Source organism: Trachurus japonicus, chromosome 3, assembly GCF_045865225.1.
Source record: "Trachurus japonicus isolate A0001 chromosome 3, Traja_1.0".
NCBI lineage: Eukaryota > Metazoa > Chordata > Actinopteri > Carangiformes > Carangidae > Trachurus > Trachurus japonicus.
This window is the reverse complement of record NC_140909.1, coordinates 35,049,207-35,069,179: the sequence shown is the minus strand read 5'-3', so window position 1 is coordinate 35,069,179 and position 19,973 is coordinate 35,049,207. Positions and strand designations below refer to the sequence as shown.

Below are 19,973 nucleotides of genomic sequence, written 5' to 3'. Positions count from 1 at the left end.
GGTTTTGAACCCAACTTGTGTGTGGAGTGTGAATCTTAAAATGAAAATGATCTGTCCAGACTAACGTATACCTAAAACCACAAGCATACCAGCACATACACTGAGACTGTGTGATCAGGTGGAAACAGGGAGTAGGTGGCTCTGCCCTTGATTGGCTTAATGTTCAAATGGAGAATAGAAGAATAGAAACTCCAGAGTTTTCAAAATAAAATGGGCCCAGCCAGTAGAATAGTAGTGTGGATGCAACCTGATGCTTCCTGAACTCCACATTAACCTGGACCCGACCTTGTTGTCTTCTACTTCCTGCTGCCCCACACTGATCTGAAGCTGTGTTTCAGTTTGCAAATGAAGACTGAGACAAAAACACCAGAGGAGTTTAGAAAATAAAAAGAACTGTTACAGAACTGGAGTCCACTTCCAGCAAAAAAGATGATTCTTTATTAGTTTCACACTGTTGGACTAATAAAGAAACATGTTGCTGAAGTATTAGAGGAGCAGAGTGGAAAGAAGAAATAAGAGACAAACAGTTTGTAGAGTTTTCAGCCCACAGGAGGAGATGAGTCCTATATTAAAATTTAGATACTAACCTCTATACCAGTGTTTTTCAACCTTGGGGTCGCCTGGAATTCAAATGGGGTCGCCTGATGAAAATATTTCTTTAACGAACTTATTCTTTTTAAAATTTTGATTAAAAACACCACACACAATCTTAAACAACCGTATTTCCACTTTCTTGAATATATATCGAGTTCAAATAAAATGCAGCATATAAAAATATCTGAGCTGGTGCATCTTGATTGACAGCGGGGTCGCCAGAAATTTATGAAGTCAAAAGGGGGTTAGTAGCCAAAACTGGTTGGGAACCACTGCTCTATACACTGACGTGATAATAGAATACAAGGCAAGGGAATTTTATTTGTATAGTCCCATTTTTACAAACAGTTTGTCTCAAAGGTCTTTACACAGCATCATAACATCATCATCTGTCCTTAGACCCTCACATCCACTGAGGAAAAACTCCAAAGAGAAAACAGGAGAAAGCTCAGGGTGAGAGACAGAGGAGGATCCCTCACCCAGGACGGACAGACGTGACATAGATGTTGTATAAAGGCAAGACAACATGGAATACATATGTCAAAACATGGAAATGGAATCGGTCAGTCAGAGGAGAGGAGAGGGCTCCATGTAACCTGATGTCCCCCAGTAGTCTAAGCCTATGGCAGCGCAGCTATAAAATGGTTAAGAGTAGGGATGCCACGATTACTTGTTTTCACAATCAATCGCGGTATTAAAAGCCACAATTAATTGATTGTCATGGTTCCTAAAAACCGTCACTTTATGAAAAAGATTATGTTGGAACCATATCAGCAGATATTCGCCAAAATAAAGGAAAATGTATAGATACTGGTCCATTTAACTAACGTAACACTGAATTGGTACAAATTTAAATGTTAGTGTGTCATTTGTAATTAAAAAAAATAATAATAATTCAAATTAATGACTTCAATATTTCAAACGCTTCCCCCGGGGGATTAATAACTGGTCCTATATTAAGAGATTAGTATGTAATTACGTTTAGACTATATTTGATTTTACACATTCACAGTGTTGTGGAATTTCTTGATGCATAATACAGTAATCGTGATAATCACAATACCGTGAATATTACTCGGACAATAATCGTACCAAGAAAATCTATAATCATGACATCCCTAGTTGAGAGCTATCTGGACCAGCCCTAACTAAAAGCTCTGTTATTAGTAATAAGACGGTTTAATAAGGTTTCAAAATGTGTAGAGAAACATGAGGCAGCTCAGACTGACACACGCACCATCACACGTTTTTGGTGATTAGCCCACAGTGTGATGTCATCATGGAGGAAGTCTGGATGCTGATGGTGGTGGGGAAGCAGAAGATACTGGAGAACTGGAGTGGGTGTGGTTGTGTGGATATGAACTGGAGGTTGATGATGAAACACTGACATCTGCTGTTAAACTTTTAGAAAATAAATCAGATAAAATATGATCTGAATGAAGGAGGATCAAATGGTTGCATTAAACAATTCCAGCAACGAGCCACTGGAGGGCGCTGCTGTCAATGATTACGCCAAAATAAAAGCTTCTGTTTAAAAAAACTACTAATAGGGGTCAAGGCAGTGTTGTGGTTAGACTCTCTAGAAGAAGCTGGAAAGCCCCGGGTCCTTTCTGGATGGAGTGTGAATGTTTTCTCTGTGTCTGTGTGGGCATACAGGTTAATTTGAGACTCTAAATTTGTGTTTGTTTCTTTATGTCGGCTCTGTGACAGACTGATGACCTGTCCAGGTTGTACCCGCCCTCAGCAATGGATGGATAAAAACTCATGTAACTTCTCACTGGAGCTGCCTCACCTCTTTTATGAACTGACACACTGATTAAGGGAGAAAATAAAATTTCAGTATTCTAAAAAATGATAATGATAAAATTAGCAAAAATGTTTCTTGACCCAGTTATAAAGAAATATACTTTTTTCTATAAAGAAACAAGAATGTCTTCATAGAAAACATGGCATGAAAATAGAAAACAACAAAATAAGTGAAAAACCGTTTTAAAGGGTGACCTTTGTTTGAGTAGTTTCTTTGAAGCAGGACTGAACACACACACACACACCAGAAGATGCAAAGCTCAAGAGTTTGACTTTAAACACCACAGACTAAGCGAGGCTCTTCAGTGGAAACAGGACAGGACGTCTCCAGCAGCCGAGAGCTGAGCTGTCCAACATTTACTCTGATCCAGTCGTCCACTCACTAGATCCTTCCTTCAAATATGGAGCTGAGAACCACAGAGGTGTAAATCAGTGTTAATGCTGAGGCTCTAACAGACAAACACATGTCATTGGGCATGATGTCATTGACATGAAGCATTACCATGATTAAAAAAGACCAGATTTCTCTGTTTTGAGAGTTAATAACTTAAAGGGATATTTCAACCTTTTGGCAAATTCGCCTATTGCCATAATCCCTATGGTCACAGGTTCAATTGTCGGTGCAAGCTGTTTTAGATCAGTGGGGCAGAGATAGGAGCGCTCATGGCTCATGGTATTTCCGGCTTTCTCTCATCAAACTCATCAAATACACAATCCAACAACAAGTTGTGAGCTGCACATTCACCACGCTATGTTTTCAGACAGAGTTGTTTTAGAGGGAAATTGAAAGCTGAAACTACATCCAAGACACAGCAGAGTCACTTGCTTCATGTGTCGTAATGTTACATAATACTATGTTATTATTACATAGCGTGGCGAATGTGCAGGTCACACCTTGTCAACGAGAGCATTTTGGAGTTGTTGGATTGTGTATTTGATGAGTTTGATGAGGGAAAGGTGAAAGTACCATGCGCCTCCATTGTGTTAGCTGAGCAGCTCCTATCTCTGAACTGCCCTGAGTGGGATCAGTAAAGTTTTCTGAATCTGAGCAGAGGTCTGAGATTTAATGTGGAGAGGTTACAGATTATAACTTCTGTCTCATGGTATCTTCTAATAGTGTTACCTGTTTGGTCCTGATGTTTTGTACATGTCAATAAATGATGGGAATCAGTTGTAATAATTAATATGAGAGCTGAAACAAAGAGAAAAAGAGAAGGACAGCAGTGTATTAATTAGGTGAGATGACAACAATGATGACCTGACTACTCTACCACACACAGGCCTGAGCCTCATCTCCACTGGTTAATGTTAAACTCCTGTTCCTCCCTGTGGATAAAACCAGGTCAACAACCTGCGCTCTGAACTCTGTATGTACAGCGTGTATACATGCTGCCACTCAGTACACACACACACACACACACACACGACAGCAACAAAACAGCAGCAGCATCAGAAGCCATCACAGACCGTAGGGACTTTTTTTTTTGCCATTGTCAGATGGCCTGCTTTCAATTCCTTGTCCACACTCACTGACAATAACCCAACAGGACTGTGTGTGTGTGTGTGTGTGTGTGTGTGCTGGGGTACAGTAGCAGCTGGTTTATGCAGTGTCAGGCAGCAGGTGAACGCTGTCTTCTGGTCGGCAGCTTCTGAAGGCAAACAGAGAAAAGAGAAAGAAGGAGGAGGGGGGATGAGCGGGGTAGGAGGTGTGACGGGCCAAATGAGAGAGGCTGCATTCAGATGAGTGTTTTAGTAGACTTGGACCCTCTTAAAGTCAAAAAAAAAAAAAATCGAAGGCAGAGACGTAGTGAACAATCATCAGACGGAGAATCTGAAGAAAAGGAAGGAGCGGAGGAGAAGAAGGAGGAGAGAGGGGAAGGAGGAAGAATAAAAAAAATCATGGGAGGAAGGGAAGGAGGAGAGAAGGAGGTGGAGGGGGAGTGGAGAAAGATGAGGAGGAAGAGCAGGAGGGAGAGAAGGAGGAGGGGGGGGAGGCCGGGGTCTTTGAGAGAATGTGGAGGAATGTGGGGAGCAGGTGGTGAGTGGTGACATGAAAAGCAGTGGTGACAAATGCAGCCGTCCGGCCGGCCGGCAGCAGAAAAGCCCTCTGAATGAAACGGTGGCTTCAGATTTCACCACGAGCAGCACACCAACATGGGGAGAGGGAGGGGGGGGGGTGGGTTGGGGGTTGGATGGGAGGAGGGGAGGTGGGGGCAGAGAAGCGGATACACACAGTGTCCTCTGAGTTAACACCCACTTTAGATAGAACAGCTCTCATTCAGCTGGATCACAGGTTTACAGTCACATCAGGTTTGGAGCGTTTTCATTGGTCACAGGAAGCGAGTTTTCAAAATAAAATTTGATTCCATTGTTCCTTTACATTGACTTTATTAGATTATATTTATGTATTTATTGGAAAGCAGGTGCACATCAACATCATATCATTACTGTGTACTATTGGCAGAAAAATAACACAACACCTGCATATTTTACAACACACCCCATCCCCACAGATCTTTCTCTAAATTGCACAACATGCTGGATATTTCAGATTAATACATAAACATACAAAATAAGAATAAAGAGTTAAATCATAGTTGGAGCTACAATGAGTGCCTCCTTCTTAGCTTTGAGCACAAGCTGGCCTGCTCCATTCATCCTGGCTCCAGAGATAGCACCTCTATTAAGTCCACATCACTCCTTTACATTGGTTTAACTGTACACCGCAACTGCACAAGGGTTTTCAATTGTGACCACTGAGTCTTCATACTGCAATATCAACACACACTCAACACACACATGGATCTGTCTCATCACACTTGTTGCTGCAGTTGTGGTTCTTTGTACCTAATTCAACAGGTAATTTTGTAAATTTGTATGTTCCATTTTTTTTTTTTTCGTTTGCATATTGTTTGTTATTTGGGAGCATGAACATGGTTGTTACTTCCCTTTTAAGGATAGGCTAATGCTTACGGGATGTAACGTTAAGGAAGTGGCTGCTGGGACACATAGCAGGTGGGTGTTAGACAACAGAAATGATAACAGAAACAAACCACTCACACTGGAAAAAGAGGAAACAAAGAAAAGGTCAGGGTCTACAAGACCATAATACAAACAAAAACAAAACTCCCCTCACTACTGGTTAGTGAGTTTGGTGCAGCAGACCAGCGATGCCTGGTGGAGTCACATGGTGGGGATCAATAAGGTTTCCGGATGTGAGAGCAGACACTCCACATGATTTGTCAGTGTCGGCCGTTTGTTGTTGTTTTTGTGTGTGTCGTGCTGCAAGTGACACAAAGGACACTTCCAAATCAAATTGAATCAACGGCGCCGTTCACATTGAAACTGATCTTTACAAATCCGGATCAGATGTGTAAAATCAGATCTCATGTAGTTTTGGACTGTTCAGACTGTCAAAAAGGTGAGATGGTTCAGGCAGCAGGTGGTGGAAAAGAGGAGGACATGTCATAGCTGTGGACTTGTTTTTATTTTCCGCTAGGGATAGTACCTGGTTCCAGGCGAGCTGACCCTGCGGGGCAACCGCCATTCCGACATCCCACCAGTCCGACATAAGCCTCTAATTGTCTAAATGGCAAAACGCCCCATCATTCCGACAATTCTTGGTTGGAATGACAGTATTCTTTTCTTTTTCTAAACATCCTGCCTTTCCGACAATTCCTTTAATAGTGTATTTTTTCCCCAAAAGATTTTGCACTGGTTGGGCTTAGGCAATGATGAAAGGAGTGGGGAGCATACATCAGTCCGACTGCCCAAAAGTCCGACGGCTCATTTCTCCGACTACCCATTCTACAGTGTTAAGGTTAGGTTTAGGGTAAGGTTAAGGGTTAGGGCTACTTAAGTCAGAGAAATGGGAGGTCGGACTAATGGACGCAAAAATAAAGAAATGTATGGTCGGAGAAATGGGTAGTCGGACAGACGTCATGCGCCCGAAAGGAGTTGGTTAAGTTTAGTAAAAAGACCAGGTAGAGGCTAGACAGGCAGACTAGTCCCTGTCTGCGCTCTGCTGTGTAATTACGCACAACTATGTGGGTATTCCTCTATCAGCATGTCTTAAAGAAGGGAGTCACCTGTTGAGTAACGCACATTTCCTTATATTGAAAGCCTTGTCGGAATGGTGGGACGTTCGCATGTCGGAATAGCGGTACGTCGGAATGGTGGTATGTCTAAAAATTGGGAGGGATGTCAGAAAGGTGGGATGTTGGAATGACAGCATGTAACCGCTGAGCCTTTACCAAATGTGACAACTGCACATGTAACTAGTTTGTGTCACATTTTGAACACACTGGCTCCAAGAGACAGACAGAAGTGTCAAAAATGTTACAACCATCCCCAGTCTCCCCTACTATGAAGTAGGCTACTCTGACCAAAACCAAGTCGAGCCAAGCCGAGTAGTGCTGTAACTGTGTAATGGATAAGGACCATTAGTGGCGTCACCTGGGTGTTTATTATTTGCATTAATTCAGATCTGACCCAGAGTTGATGTGACAACTGCAGAGTCGTGTGACCCAAAAGCTGGATTTTTGTCAGCTGCTGCCTTATGTTTATCAAAGCAGATCTTTGTATGTTATTTAACTAGTGGGAAAAAGGCTTTAGTTGGAACTCTCTGGTGTTTGTACAGTGGATTTGTGCTTTCCAGTGGATGTGTAGAAGTAATTGTAGTGATGCTGCCATACCGTATCTCTATGACAACATTATAGAAGAACTAAAAGAATTACAAAACTGATTCAATCTTCTTTTTTTTTATTTTGGATGTTTTTTAGCTTTTCCTCTATGCAACTATGAATAAGTTCAATTTAACAAAAACACACATAAATGATTATTTGCAGTAAAAACCCTGCATACTGTTGGTCTAAAACTGGACAACGTGAGTGTGTGTTGAGGGTATCAAGTGAAAATAGATAGAGAATAAGCACATGCATAGCTGGCTGTTGTACATGTTGCATGTCGCCGTGTGTGTGTGTGTTGAGGGTCTTTGTCTGCTGCTGGTCGAGCTGGCACTGGCAGGCCTGTGGGAAAGGATTAGACTTTCACGCCTTTTCCTCCACACTGAAGCCCCATCAAAGACATTCCTTGCATAACAAATCAATGAGTACTGTCTCACGCACACACACACACACACATGAACACACACACAGACACACACACACACACACACACACAAATACTCCTGTTAATCATTAGCACCAAACAATGAAGCCTATTTCAGACAGAACTTTAAATGTGTGCAGGAGGAAATTAGCAAAACTTATAGAAAAACTTTGTAGCAGAATAAAAATTGTGTGTTGACCTAAGAGTCAACTAAGAGAGAGTTTGATGATGACATCACTTCAATGTGAAGAAGTAGAAAAAGCAAGAGCCATCATAAGAAATTGAAGGATTTAATGAATCAATCAGCAGAGATGTTCTACTATTAGCTCACAGGTCATATTCTACATGATGGTTCCAGTTCCTGTGCAGGGATGTGATTGGACAAGGATAAAAAAGCAGGAAATTATACAGACCCGTAGCCCGTTGTCACTTTATATGAGAAGTGCAATATGCAAACACAGAAAACAATTCATTTAACAAGAAAAAAAAACCTCAAAAGATGCAGATATTATTATAGTGTGTGCGTGTGTGTGTATGTGAACATCACACACTTTATTTTGATCATTCAAAATGTGTGTTTGAGACAAAGAGAGACAAAAGAGAGGACCTGTGAACAAGTCTTTCAGTGTATTTCCCACAACGCATTTGAACTATCACATAAATGTAAAATCAAATTATATTGGCAATACACTCATAGTGGTACTTTAGGGAAAACATGGCTGTCAGGTCCCAAGATGCCCCCAACAACACCTGAGAGACAGAGAGACCTAACACCTAACACAACACACCACTTCAACCACACTTAAAGGACAATTCTGGGCAAATTCAACTCAGGGCTGTATTTTCCTAACATTTTAGGTCTAAAATAAGGAATCTGAAGATTTTCAGTTTAATTGCTCCTGTTTTGCGATAGTCGAGTTGAATTTGCCCGGAATTGTCTTTTAACTAAAACAAAACAGAACAAAACAAAACAAAACGCAACAAAGCAACAGACAGAGAGACACAGTCTAGGAAAACACTGTGAGCACATTGTTTCCTAACCAGGGGTATGTGAACACATATGTAGTACATGGAAACATTTATCAATTTATTCCCAAAATGATTCCCCATCATTTCATAAGTCTCTTACTAAAATGGTACGTGCGCGCCACATCTAGTTCCCCCTGGGAGACAACAACCTGTGGCACAACTCAGTGAAGACACCTGCTGCCAAGGCCATGTAAACAGTAAACACGTCCAGTTACTGTTGCTCCAGATGCAGGAGAAAAGTTTAATAGAACAAATGCAGGTTGATTATGATTTATTTTCATTTGAAGCCAGGTGGATTATTTATTTTCATGTTAAATTTGAGTTCAAAAGAACAAAAATGAAGGGCAGTTATTACTTAAAATACAATACACAAGTGTAAAATGTCTTTGTACAAGTTAAAGAGAGCATTCAGTCATAACCAGTGTAATGTTTTATAGACCACTTTTGGAGAATCATCAATATGTATGAGTGGAGGGGGGACTTGGTATATGACAAATACAGTAGGCTCGGGGGATAGACAAAACAAAAAATGTTGGGAAGCTCTGCTGTAGACAACCATGCAGTCGTCCAGTCAAGCCTGTGTCTACATGAAGACACAGACAGGTCTGGTGTGATTTCACTGACTTGCGTACTTATCAGGATCTGAGAAACCCAAATCCAGTCTTAACCAAAACTCAGCTATTCAGTCTAAGAATCAAAGGAAACTTAAAACACCAATGAATGAAGTGTAAATAAATGGCTGATGGTCTAAATCTAATCAGGATCAAAACTTTCTGTCATAGATTTTGTAAAGACACAACAAAAAAAGATTAATTATACACAGTCATTGTTGAAGTCAATGTCTACTTGGGGACAAATAAAGTGTTTGATTGATTGATTGATTGACTTTCTCTTTCATTTATTACAGAGGTCTTGATTTACGCACTCACTCACCTGGAGGATACAGGTAATGGCTTGGTTTCAGTAGTTGAGGTAACTGCATGGATCATGGATCTTTTTTTTCCATTGGAAATGCATCATCACGCCAGCTTTTAACAATGGATATCACACAAATGGACATCCATTGGACATCCATTGTTAAAAGCCAGCGTTTATAGATCCATGCGTTTACCACAACTATGACAACTACTGAAACCATGGAAACGTAAACATACAATTCCACCGGAAGAGCAAAACCGGCTTACGTTTTTGACGTTCGGAAACTTGTGGATATGGTTGGATTGTTACCTTGGTAACAAGTACAAAATATGACATTCCAACACAAAGATTCCCCTGCTAACATCTGCCTTTGGGCATCAATGAAAAAAGATTTAATGGACACTCACACATGGGTCAAATGACTGTGCAGTGGTCGATAAAAGCCAATAAAATTGGGTTTTTATGGGCTCCTAATCACAACACAACATCTGGGTGAACCTGCCAGTTTTCAGCTCGTTTTCATTGGAACTTCGTTATTGGAGCAGAGACCTGTTACCTGTCCAGCATAAACACAGAGGAAACACTTGTGCACTAAGATGACTGGTTCAACACAACCTCAAAAATACGTTTTAGAACATGCAGTCACCTGTGGAAGCATCTCACCTGCAGGGCTGAAGACTTTTTTCAGGAGACCTAACTCTGGGATGAGATGTAACAGATCAGTTTCACCACAGCAGCTTGGCAGCCCACTCTGCTGCATCTGTGTGTGTGCTGAGTCCATGTGATGGCATCACTGTGGAAAAGGGCCAATCAGCTGGGTTACCTGGGGTTACAGAAAGAAAAAGAAAAAACACTTGTAAATTTTGGTGCAAAAGGAAAGTGGATGCTTGCTTTCACCTGAACAACAACAACATAACCAGCGGACCAAAATCATCTGTGAAGAATGTGACGGAACATTTCTGTCAGGTTTTTATAAAATCATCAATACACGTGTGAGTCTTAAAGGGATAGTTCAACACTGGCAAATTGGCCAATTGCCATAATCCCTATAGTCATAGCAGTAGGTTCGTTACCTTTAATTGTCGGTGCAAGCTGTTTTTAGAACGGCGGAGAAGAGCCGCGAGCTGCTTAGAGCTACGCTACGGAGGCTCATGGACTCAGCCATCCCATCGGCAAAGTGACCGTGGCCTTCGAGGACAAAAATACTTGTTTACCACGACTGGGACGACTGGAAGTATTTCAGGAGCATGGAGCAATGAGGTGAAGATCTAAACCATTTTACCATATGTCTGCTGTTTCCTCCTCCTTATTCTTTTCTTCTGCCTTTCTTCCTTGATTTATTTATGAACGCGAAACTTTTGAAACATGCTCTCTGGTTGGCTGGATTTTCCGTTCGGGCTGCTGTACAAACATGGCGGTTCAAGATGGCGACACTCTCTAAAGCAAGACCCTTGCTATATGTATACATATATATATATATATATATAAGAAGAATTATAAGGCTATGAAAACCAAACAAATTTTATTTTGTATTGATTATACACTTATACAAATACGTTCATGGGTAGTATATTCAGGCCATACTGTACGTTATTGGCCTTAGTATTAAAAAATTCTTTGAAAACATGTGCTGGTGCCGATAATGTTATAATACATGAATATGACTGCAGTTCTTGGAAATAATCGTATTGCTGTTTTGTGTAGTTTGCTCATCAAAAAAAGTTACAGTGGATGGCAAAGTCGTCGTATTCATTCATCCACTTTGTACTATCTTGCGCTTTCTTTGTTTAGGCAGGCATACCATGCACAACTTCAATTACATGGCGTCAAAAATAGATGTAATGCTAGGCTAATAACGTAATAACCAGCCAATAATGTAATGTAATGTCATTTGGCAAAGAGTTATTACGTTATTGGCTCAAGTTATTACATTTTCATGTTGCGGTTGCTACACACATTCAATACTTATTTTTTCCAGTGTGTGTGCAACTGCATGTGTTCATGGGACTCACACTGTAAGTCAATAAACAGAGTTAAACTTTATAAGTAACAGAGCATCAAATCAAGATTGAAAAGTTGTCTTCTGTTGCTCTGAAATGCTTTTTTTGAGAGAGAATAAACCAAATATGTTATGTCAGCAGATCCTGACGGTTTGACATGATTCTAACCCAACTGTGAATATGACTGTGTGATTATGTGAATGAGTCATAAACACTAAGATGTTTGAGATGAGCGCTGATCTCCTCCTGCAGGACAAGAAACACCTCGACAAGGCTCCATCTAAAACATGTTTTATTGTGTAGTCAACACAATACACTGTTTGTTCCAGTTGCAGAGAACTGGCATGAAGTAGACACAACTGTGTGGAATGATTTGTAAAAACAAAACAAAACAAAACAAAAAAAAAAACAGTCTATGGCTTACCGAGCATGACACTGAATCTATGTACAAACTCAAATCAACTCACTGACAGTTTGAAACTTGGAGCACAAAGCTTTTTTTCTTTTATAAATATAAAAAGGGGGGAAGGAAAGACGACCGCTATGGGCCTAAAGGGGGGATAAAGTCTCTTTCACCGAGACAGCTTAACACTCAACAGAGTTATACATATCCCATTTTCTGTTATGGCACCAGTATCAAAGCATGCCCTGGACTCGTGGCTCTCCATCGCCGATGCTTCACCTCAAGCAGGTTTAACAGAGCTAGTAGGCACTGAACCAACAAGTAGAATAGAATAACAACTAAACAAATAAAAAGACCACAAATTAGAGATAGATCTTGACTGTCACATGAGGTATTGTGGATCAAAGCATTTCTGTACATTGTCTCATTTTCCTTGTTTTTTTTTTTTTTTTTTTTTTTTGGAATAGTACGGAGAATCATATGAACGTAATTACAAACCAAAAAAAAAAAAAAAAATCTGATCACATAGAATCTACATAAAAGCAACAAATGAGGATGTCAATAACACAATTTTCTATGAGAAAATTCAAACCTAGAATAGCAGTATATTGACATTTATATGTATAAAAACATCAAAAAAAAAAATATAGCAGCAAACAGGAGAAAAGCATTGATTTTAATTCATTACGTCTGTCATCTTTTTTTTTTTTTTTTCCTTTTTGTCATTTTAAACACGTAGCTGGGATTTACTTTCTATAGCAGCGGAATACAAGGAGTGTTTTCGCTCCTACTCTCTATCCTTAATGTACAATCAGAAACCTAGTGAGCAGGGTTCCTACACGGCTCGGCGCCGCTCCGTCCTTCCTTTAGAGTCGTCTACCAGCTCCTGTATAGGAACCCTGACTTTAACTCTACAGGGTTAAGACACATCTCACTGTGGAGCCTTCACCCTTTTTCGCCACCATTTCTCTCCTCGGTTCTCTTGCCAGCTTTGCTTTCCACTTTTTCTTACTCTTTTTTTTTCTCCATACAGGCAAGTCCCCGACAAACGCAGCCCATGTCTTTTAAGTTTGTGCAAAATCATGTCAATAGCCTCAACACTCCTCTTTTTTTTAAGCTTCATCCCCATCCCAGAATCCATGAGCAGTAAGTGAAGTTGAGCTGGAGCGATGGAGGAAGACGCCGTCCTGGCGTTTTTTCGCGGGCAGACCGGCGTTTTAGCTTCACAGAGCAGGGATGGCCTCGCTGCACCGGGTTCAGCATCAGCAGGCAGAGCCACGGTTCGTCAGCAAACTACCACATACAGGCTAAGAAAAATAAATAATACTATATGAAAATAAAGTATTATTTTCAGTATAAAAACAATACTTCTTTTTATGTTTACCCCCATGGACCTTCAGCTTTGTGGCTCTGCACACTGAGGCTGAACAGAGATGGAGAGGAGGCTCTGCCTGTGAAACATCTGATCAACTACAACTCAAACATGAGCCCTGACCAGCGTTGGCGGGACTCGGCCCCCCGTCTCTCTGCGGTACCGGTCGACCGCTCCGTCCCATCCGATCCAGGCGCTGCTCCGACTCTCTACAAGCATCAGAACCCCCCCGCGCGCTCTGTTTCCATCTTGTTTTAAAAACTGATTTTTCTTTTTTTTCCTCAGACGAGCCAGCGGCGCTGACCAAAAGTGCTTCTTTTTTTTTAGAAAACAAAGTTGGAATGGTTTCAGGTTAAACTACAACAGAGGGAGAAAACACGCGCACACACACACACGCAGGCTGTGGAGCTGCTCTCGCTCACGTCCGCATCCATTTGATCTCATCAAACTCCGGCCCCGGGTTGAGGCGGGTCGGCCTGGGCGACACAGCGTCTCACACTACACTTGGTTTTTTAAAAGAAAAGAGGTATAACACTAACTGATAAAGACGTCTAACATGATATATGATAAAGTGACTAAACATAAGCAAGCGGGGGGGGGGGGGTATATATGCATGTCTGCACCGCCACTGCACAGACATGGCAGCTTGGACAGGAAGTCTAACAGATTCTAAATACAACAGGAAAAGAAATGAAAAACAAACAAACACCTCTTCTCATTAGTACATTTCAGAATTCAGATGAGGACAAACTACAAACCTACTGTACACGACACTTTGGGATGTTTTAGTAGGCAGGTCGACTCTGTGGTAATTGAAAGATTCCTAGTTTAATATTTGAGGGAATAAGAAAAAAAAATATATCTAGTAAAACGTCTGTTTGTGGCTTCAGCTCCAGCCCACACTGCTCATCAGTGTCTCTTCTCTCCACTACGTACGTGTAGTGTTCATTTCATTTCCCAGGATGGGAGGGGGACACTGGCAGGAAATGTGACGTGTGGCGAGGGGGAGGTGGTGGCGGTGGTGGTGGGGCGCTCTGACCCGTTTCGGCAGTCGTAGCAGACGGCGTGTGTGTGAGTGACATGTCGGCCATGATAGCAGCCCACCGGGAGGATGGAGGAGGAGGAGGAGGAGGAGGAGGAAGAGATGTCCCACCTCCCCCACCCGACGGCCCCTCCCATCAAACCTCCCGTCCACCGCTCGCCCTCAAATTTTTCAAGGCATCGTTGCGACGCGACCATCCAGTCGTTTTTAAATGTTGATGTCTCGGACGTCTGTCGGCGTGCAGGACAGGTCCACGTCCTCGTCCACGTGTTTGGTTTCCGCGGCGCCGCTGTGCTGCTGGGCTTGCCGCAGGCTCGACTCCAGCAGAGACTCGATCTGCTCCTGACATGACCGCAAGCAGTCCTGCAAGTACAAGGGCTCAGAGTCAGGACCACAGCACGGCTAATACATTATGTAATAACACCACATTTTGTTATAACATCCTTGAACATAATATGTAATAAACTTTGCCGCATTTTGTAAAAAGTTGTTACATTTTGCACCAAATGATTACATTTTCTATATGAAAAAAGTGCAACACTCGCATTTTGTAATAACTAATGCATTATGTAACAACTTATTACAAAATGCGGCAAAGTTGAAGAATTTTATCAAAAAATGTGGCAGATTATTACAAATTGCTGTGTTATTACATCATGAGGTGAAAACGTATTACATTATTACATAATGCAACTTTATTACATAATATTGCGCTACAATCCATTTATCTGAACAGATGGGAGTTTCATACCGGGTCGCTGCGGATGACCTGTGACAGGAAGTTGGTGAGGTTCTGGGAGGACAAAGAGGCGTCTTGGCTCTTCAGGTAGAGACCTTGAACAGCAGCGACCACGCTGCCCGCCGCCACCATGGACGGAGGACTGGCGATGAAGTTCACATCTGGAGAAATGACAGAAGGCTCTTGTTAGGACAATTAATCAAACACAACGTCGGCTTCACTACACACGAACATGAACACAAACGATCAGTGCTGATTCATCATTCAATGATCACTAGTCCAGACTCCAGGCTCTACACGTCTGCTGCTCTCAACCTTCAGCTTCACTGATGATGACAACCCAGCTGGAACATCTGGTAGCCTCGAAACCAGTGGTTCTCAAAGTAGGGTCTGGGGACCCTCAGGGGTCCTTGAGTGGGTACAAGGGGGTCCCCAACTTTTTTTTTTTTTTAATGAATTTTACTTTTTTTTAAATGGAAATATTACATTTCTTTACAGAAATTTCTCTAAATTTTTCCAACATTTCACGCCACTGGCCCTAATTTGAACGTACATCGACATAAAAAAAGGAACGATATTCACTCTCAGAACAAATATTTGTGTATTTTTGGTGTTTGTTTCAAAATGTTGTCCAATGGAGGGCCCGGGGTCTAATTTGCGCCAGTTTAGGGGTCCTTGATCTAAAAAAGTTTGAGAACCACTGCTTTACACGATTCTTCACTTTTCAGGCTGCTCATCAACAATAGATGGTTATTACTGATCAATACTGGAGGCTCATCGGCAACACCTTCCATAGGTGAGGATTCTTAAGCGGCCTACAGAGTCAGTGTCTTGACATGAACTATTCAATAAGATAAATATATCTTTATTTCAGACTCAAGGTCCATAGGCAAGACAAACACAACAACAGACACACAACCCATACAATAAAAGAGAATAAAGCTAAAAACAAATAAATAAATAATAATAAATATGCCGGTATATAAGAATAAAAATATATGCACTGTGTATAATAAGATCTCTTCATATGTGTGTGTGTGTGCGGTTCCTGTCTCACCTGTAGCACAGAGCGCCACAAAGGTCTGGGCATGCTTCCTGAGGATCTGCTTGGTGGACGGGTAGATCTTCAGCTTGGACAGGAAGTGCTCGATGAAGTCGTGAGGCGTGACCGAAGCCAGGTCCCACTTCAGCTTGTTGAGAACCAGCAGCTCCATTTGCTGTGGACGGACCAGAACCAAAGGCACTCAGTCACTCACTCACACTGACCCACTCCACTCTGCTCTAAGACTATAGCCCCAGCAGCTGCAGCCCTGCTACCTCCCCAGTGGTGTAGTCTATGTGATGCCCAGGTATACCCACTGAAAATGCATTCATATTACAAATTTGGTCTACCAGCAGAACTGAGATCAGACCCAAGTCTATGCATTTTAAAATCCAGGTTTTCTGTTTTCATGTGCTTACGCCTGAGCTCTTTTAAAGAACTTTAAACCCTAATCTTGGATCTTAATTGTTTTAATACAAATCTATATTTCATTCTTTCTTTCTTTTTGCTTTTAATTGCATGTTTAATGCTTTCAATTTTTACTATTTTAATTTTTATGTTTGTTTTTTCCCTTTTCCAGTTCTTACTGTTAAATGTATTATTTAAAGCACATTGAGTTGCCACTTGGTATGAAATGCACAAAACTATCTAACTATAGTCTCTATGTGATACAGGTATGAACAGTGTACCCACCTAAACAGCAGTATACCCACTACACCTAATTAGACTACACCACTGTACCTCACCACCTCTTATATCTACTATATCTATATTCATTTCATTCACTTCCTAATTGACAAATCATCTCCCTGTGTGCTGCGTTTTAATATCTAAACCTCTAAATTCTGTATGTTTGATGCAGCCGTCTTTCTCTTTCTAGAGTGGATAAATATCAGTGACATGGTCGTGTTTGCATCCTGGACTTTATCTGGTGGGGGGAGTCACGGAAAAGTGTGACCGTGCGTCTGCGCCTCGGCCGTACAGCCAGCAGGTGTCGCAGCGAGTCAGTGTTTTCTTGGCAGTCACTGAGACCATTCATGAAATCAGAGAGGCCTTCCAGTCACCATGGGAAAGTCACAGGCAGCCATTCAGAGCTGCTGCACCACAGCTATGCTCCTAACTGTTTTATTTCAACCACACGACCGATACACGACCATTCAACACCATCAACACTACACTCTACCCCCCCACCCCCACCCCCCTCCTCCCTCCCCTCTCCACAAGTTGACACCATCTAACCAGGATCCACTCTACACACTCTACCGTTCTTGGCCATGTGGTTCTGCAGTGCCTGCTCTACTTGTAGCCTATGTGTTATGCAACATCCATGTCTTGCAGAACTCAATTACCAGCAGTTCTCCGGGCTGGACCGAGTTGTCCGTGTAGATGCAGAGTTTCTCCGCCGTTAAGGGCACAGTCTCCTTCATCTTGGATGCTAGAAACATGCATGTAGCTCCCAGCAGCTGTAGCCGTGTTTTCCTGGTGGCCTCCACTGATAAAAATCTGTCCAAATAGTTCATAGCCAGGGGAAAAACCTCCTCCTCACATTTCTGTTCCTCGCAGACCTAGGGGGTGAGAGAAGCACTTAGAGATTGCTGTTGCTTGTTGGGAGAAAATTCCCCCATTCACACATACATACAAACACATATCTGGCTACATATGCATTATTAAGTCTTTATCTCCATAGGCTCATCTGTCTGCAGTCAATGGCACTATCTTTCACAATCATCCAGAACGAATTTACCACAAATAGAATATTTAGTCGGTTTAATTCGTTGGGGCTTAGATTTTAAATAAGGAGATTATTTAATGCTAAATTAATTTCACGTGCAACTGAAAAGACCCAAAGTCAGAGTATGACGGGTTTATTGGAGAAAGCGAGTGTGCAGCAGTCATGAAAACAGTCGGGAATTAGTTTGCAGTCAGTTCTGACTGAGACACAAAGGTGGCGTCGATGCAAGTTTCACTCTCTAATTTCAACTTCGTCATCTTTTCAAAAAATATTTAGAAATATTTAAAAATTATCAGGCCGCGCACAAATAGCATGTAAATGATCCTCATCGAACACCTGATCGGATCAGCGTCAAATATGTCGAATTGCGGTTCGTGGGAATTTAAAATAAAATAATTTCTGAGTATGAGTCGTTTTCACGTGCTGCAGGCGACGCTTCCTCTGGCCGCGCGATGCAAGATTTCAGAAATTAATTAAAAATATAAAACGACGGAAAATTCTGTTCGAAAGTGCATGTAAATGTTCAATAAGAGCCAGTCTATCAAACCCGACTGTTTAAATCGTTCCAACAAACACGCACTTTTAATAAATGTCCTTTTTCCCGAGCGACCTTCACGGACCGCGGTGGCTCCCGTGGAGCAAAAACAAACTTCACCAGTTGATCCCAGTGGAACCAGTCGGAGCAGACGGTCTGGACCGGGTCCCAGACACACGTTCATTTCTTAACATTTTAACCGAGTTACTGTCATCGATCCCAATGTTACAGATTTTTAATGATATTAAAATCCTTCTCATATACGACAACAAAGATGGCGCGTAATAGGCTACTGGCACGGGCCGTACTGCATACGTGTACATTGCTGTTATTTAGGAATATTTCCCCCCTGACTGTGTAATTACATTTCATAACCTTGTGGAAAATATAGGCAGAGGAATAATCAATAACAAATGTATAGGCTATTGACGGTGGAGCTGAAGGCGGTCTGGATTTGCTCTTACAGTCAGGCCGACGGACCACCCAGCACTTATGAGGACATAGTTTTCACAGCGTTTATGTAACAAGCAGCGAAATAACAGACAGGAGCCTCTCACGGCACCAAACTTTAACACTTAAAGACGAGTCTGCCGTGTCCGAGGTGGACGACAGACAGCGGCTAGCGACAGTTAGCAGCGTCACACAGGCACCACGGGCAAAGTTGTAAGTAAAGTAGCTACAACCAACCTCCAACATCCAGGTGGCAACTATTTTCCTCATTTTAGGCACAATTTCCTTCTGAACACACTTGAAGTAGTTGGGTGAGGGCAGGTAGCTCTCCTCCGCCTTCAGCATGGTGTGGAGGACCCGGTCGGTGAGCAGGTTGACGTCCTGGTAGGCTCTCCTGATGGAGTCCACCTCGCAGCACAGCAGCTGGTCCTCCATGGCTGCGGTGTCACTTCTTCTGCCTTTTTTTTATTTATAATGTTGCACTAATTCTTTGGGAGTGTGACGCCGCTGAAAGTGTCGCGGGGTTCTGGCGGAGGGCGACGCGAGGCGAGGCGAGGCGCGGTGGCTCGGTGGCTTTTCTTTAAATCACTTTTTTTCCTCGCGCTGAAGCCGCTGCTGCCGCGTGCTGCTGCTGCTCCTCCGGTGTGCGCGAGCCCTCTGAAGAACAGAGCGCTTCCCCCCGCGAGACAAAAACCCCTGCCTCGCGCTCAAGACACACGGACACACAGAGACACACACACATACACACACACACACACAAAGTTTACCGGTGGCGCGCTCAGGAGGAGGAGGATGAGGAGGTGGGGTGTGTGTGTGTGTGTGTGTGTGTGTGTGTGTGTGTGTGGGAGGGGGGGTGGAGTGGGTACGCGCGGTGACGTCAGCTGTTGTTAAGAGGGGGGATCAAAGAGACAAGCAGTCTATCCCAACAAGAAAGCTATCAAAACTATAAATCTGTGCTCCCACTTTAATTCAGTTTAATTTTCATTGCTCATGTCCCCTGGTGTATCTTACTTTTTTTTTTTGGGGGGGGGGGGGTTATTGTTATTATTTATCTTTTTTTAATTATTTTTTATCTGTATTTATTTTGTTGTTACATCTATTTGTTATCCAATTGTTATTAATGTGATGCTCATCACATGGTTTGATGCACTGTTAGTGTAGGCTATTTTGTAAATTAATAATGAAGTTGATGAGACAAAAAA

At 42.2% G+C, this 19,973-nt stretch overlaps 1 protein-coding gene across 1 annotated transcript; it reads right to left on the bottom strand.

Moving 5' to 3' along the window:
• Window positions 1–12,584: 12,584 nt before the first annotated feature.
• On the bottom strand, window positions 12,585–19,556 carry ccnd1 (cyclin D1). The gene is made up of 5 exons (XM_085771355.1): window positions 19,009–19,556; window positions 17,404–17,619; window positions 16,070–16,229; window positions 15,025–15,173; window positions 12,585–14,636 (listed from the first exon to the last, which is right to left on the bottom strand). The coding sequence occupies exons 1-5, from the start codon at window positions 19,204–19,206 to the stop codon at window positions 14,481–14,483; spliced, it is 879 nt and encodes a 292-aa protein (XP_085627481.1). The 5' UTR covers window positions 19,207–19,556; the 3' UTR covers window positions 12,585–14,480.
• Between the last annotated feature and the right edge of the window lie 417 nt (window positions 19,557–19,973).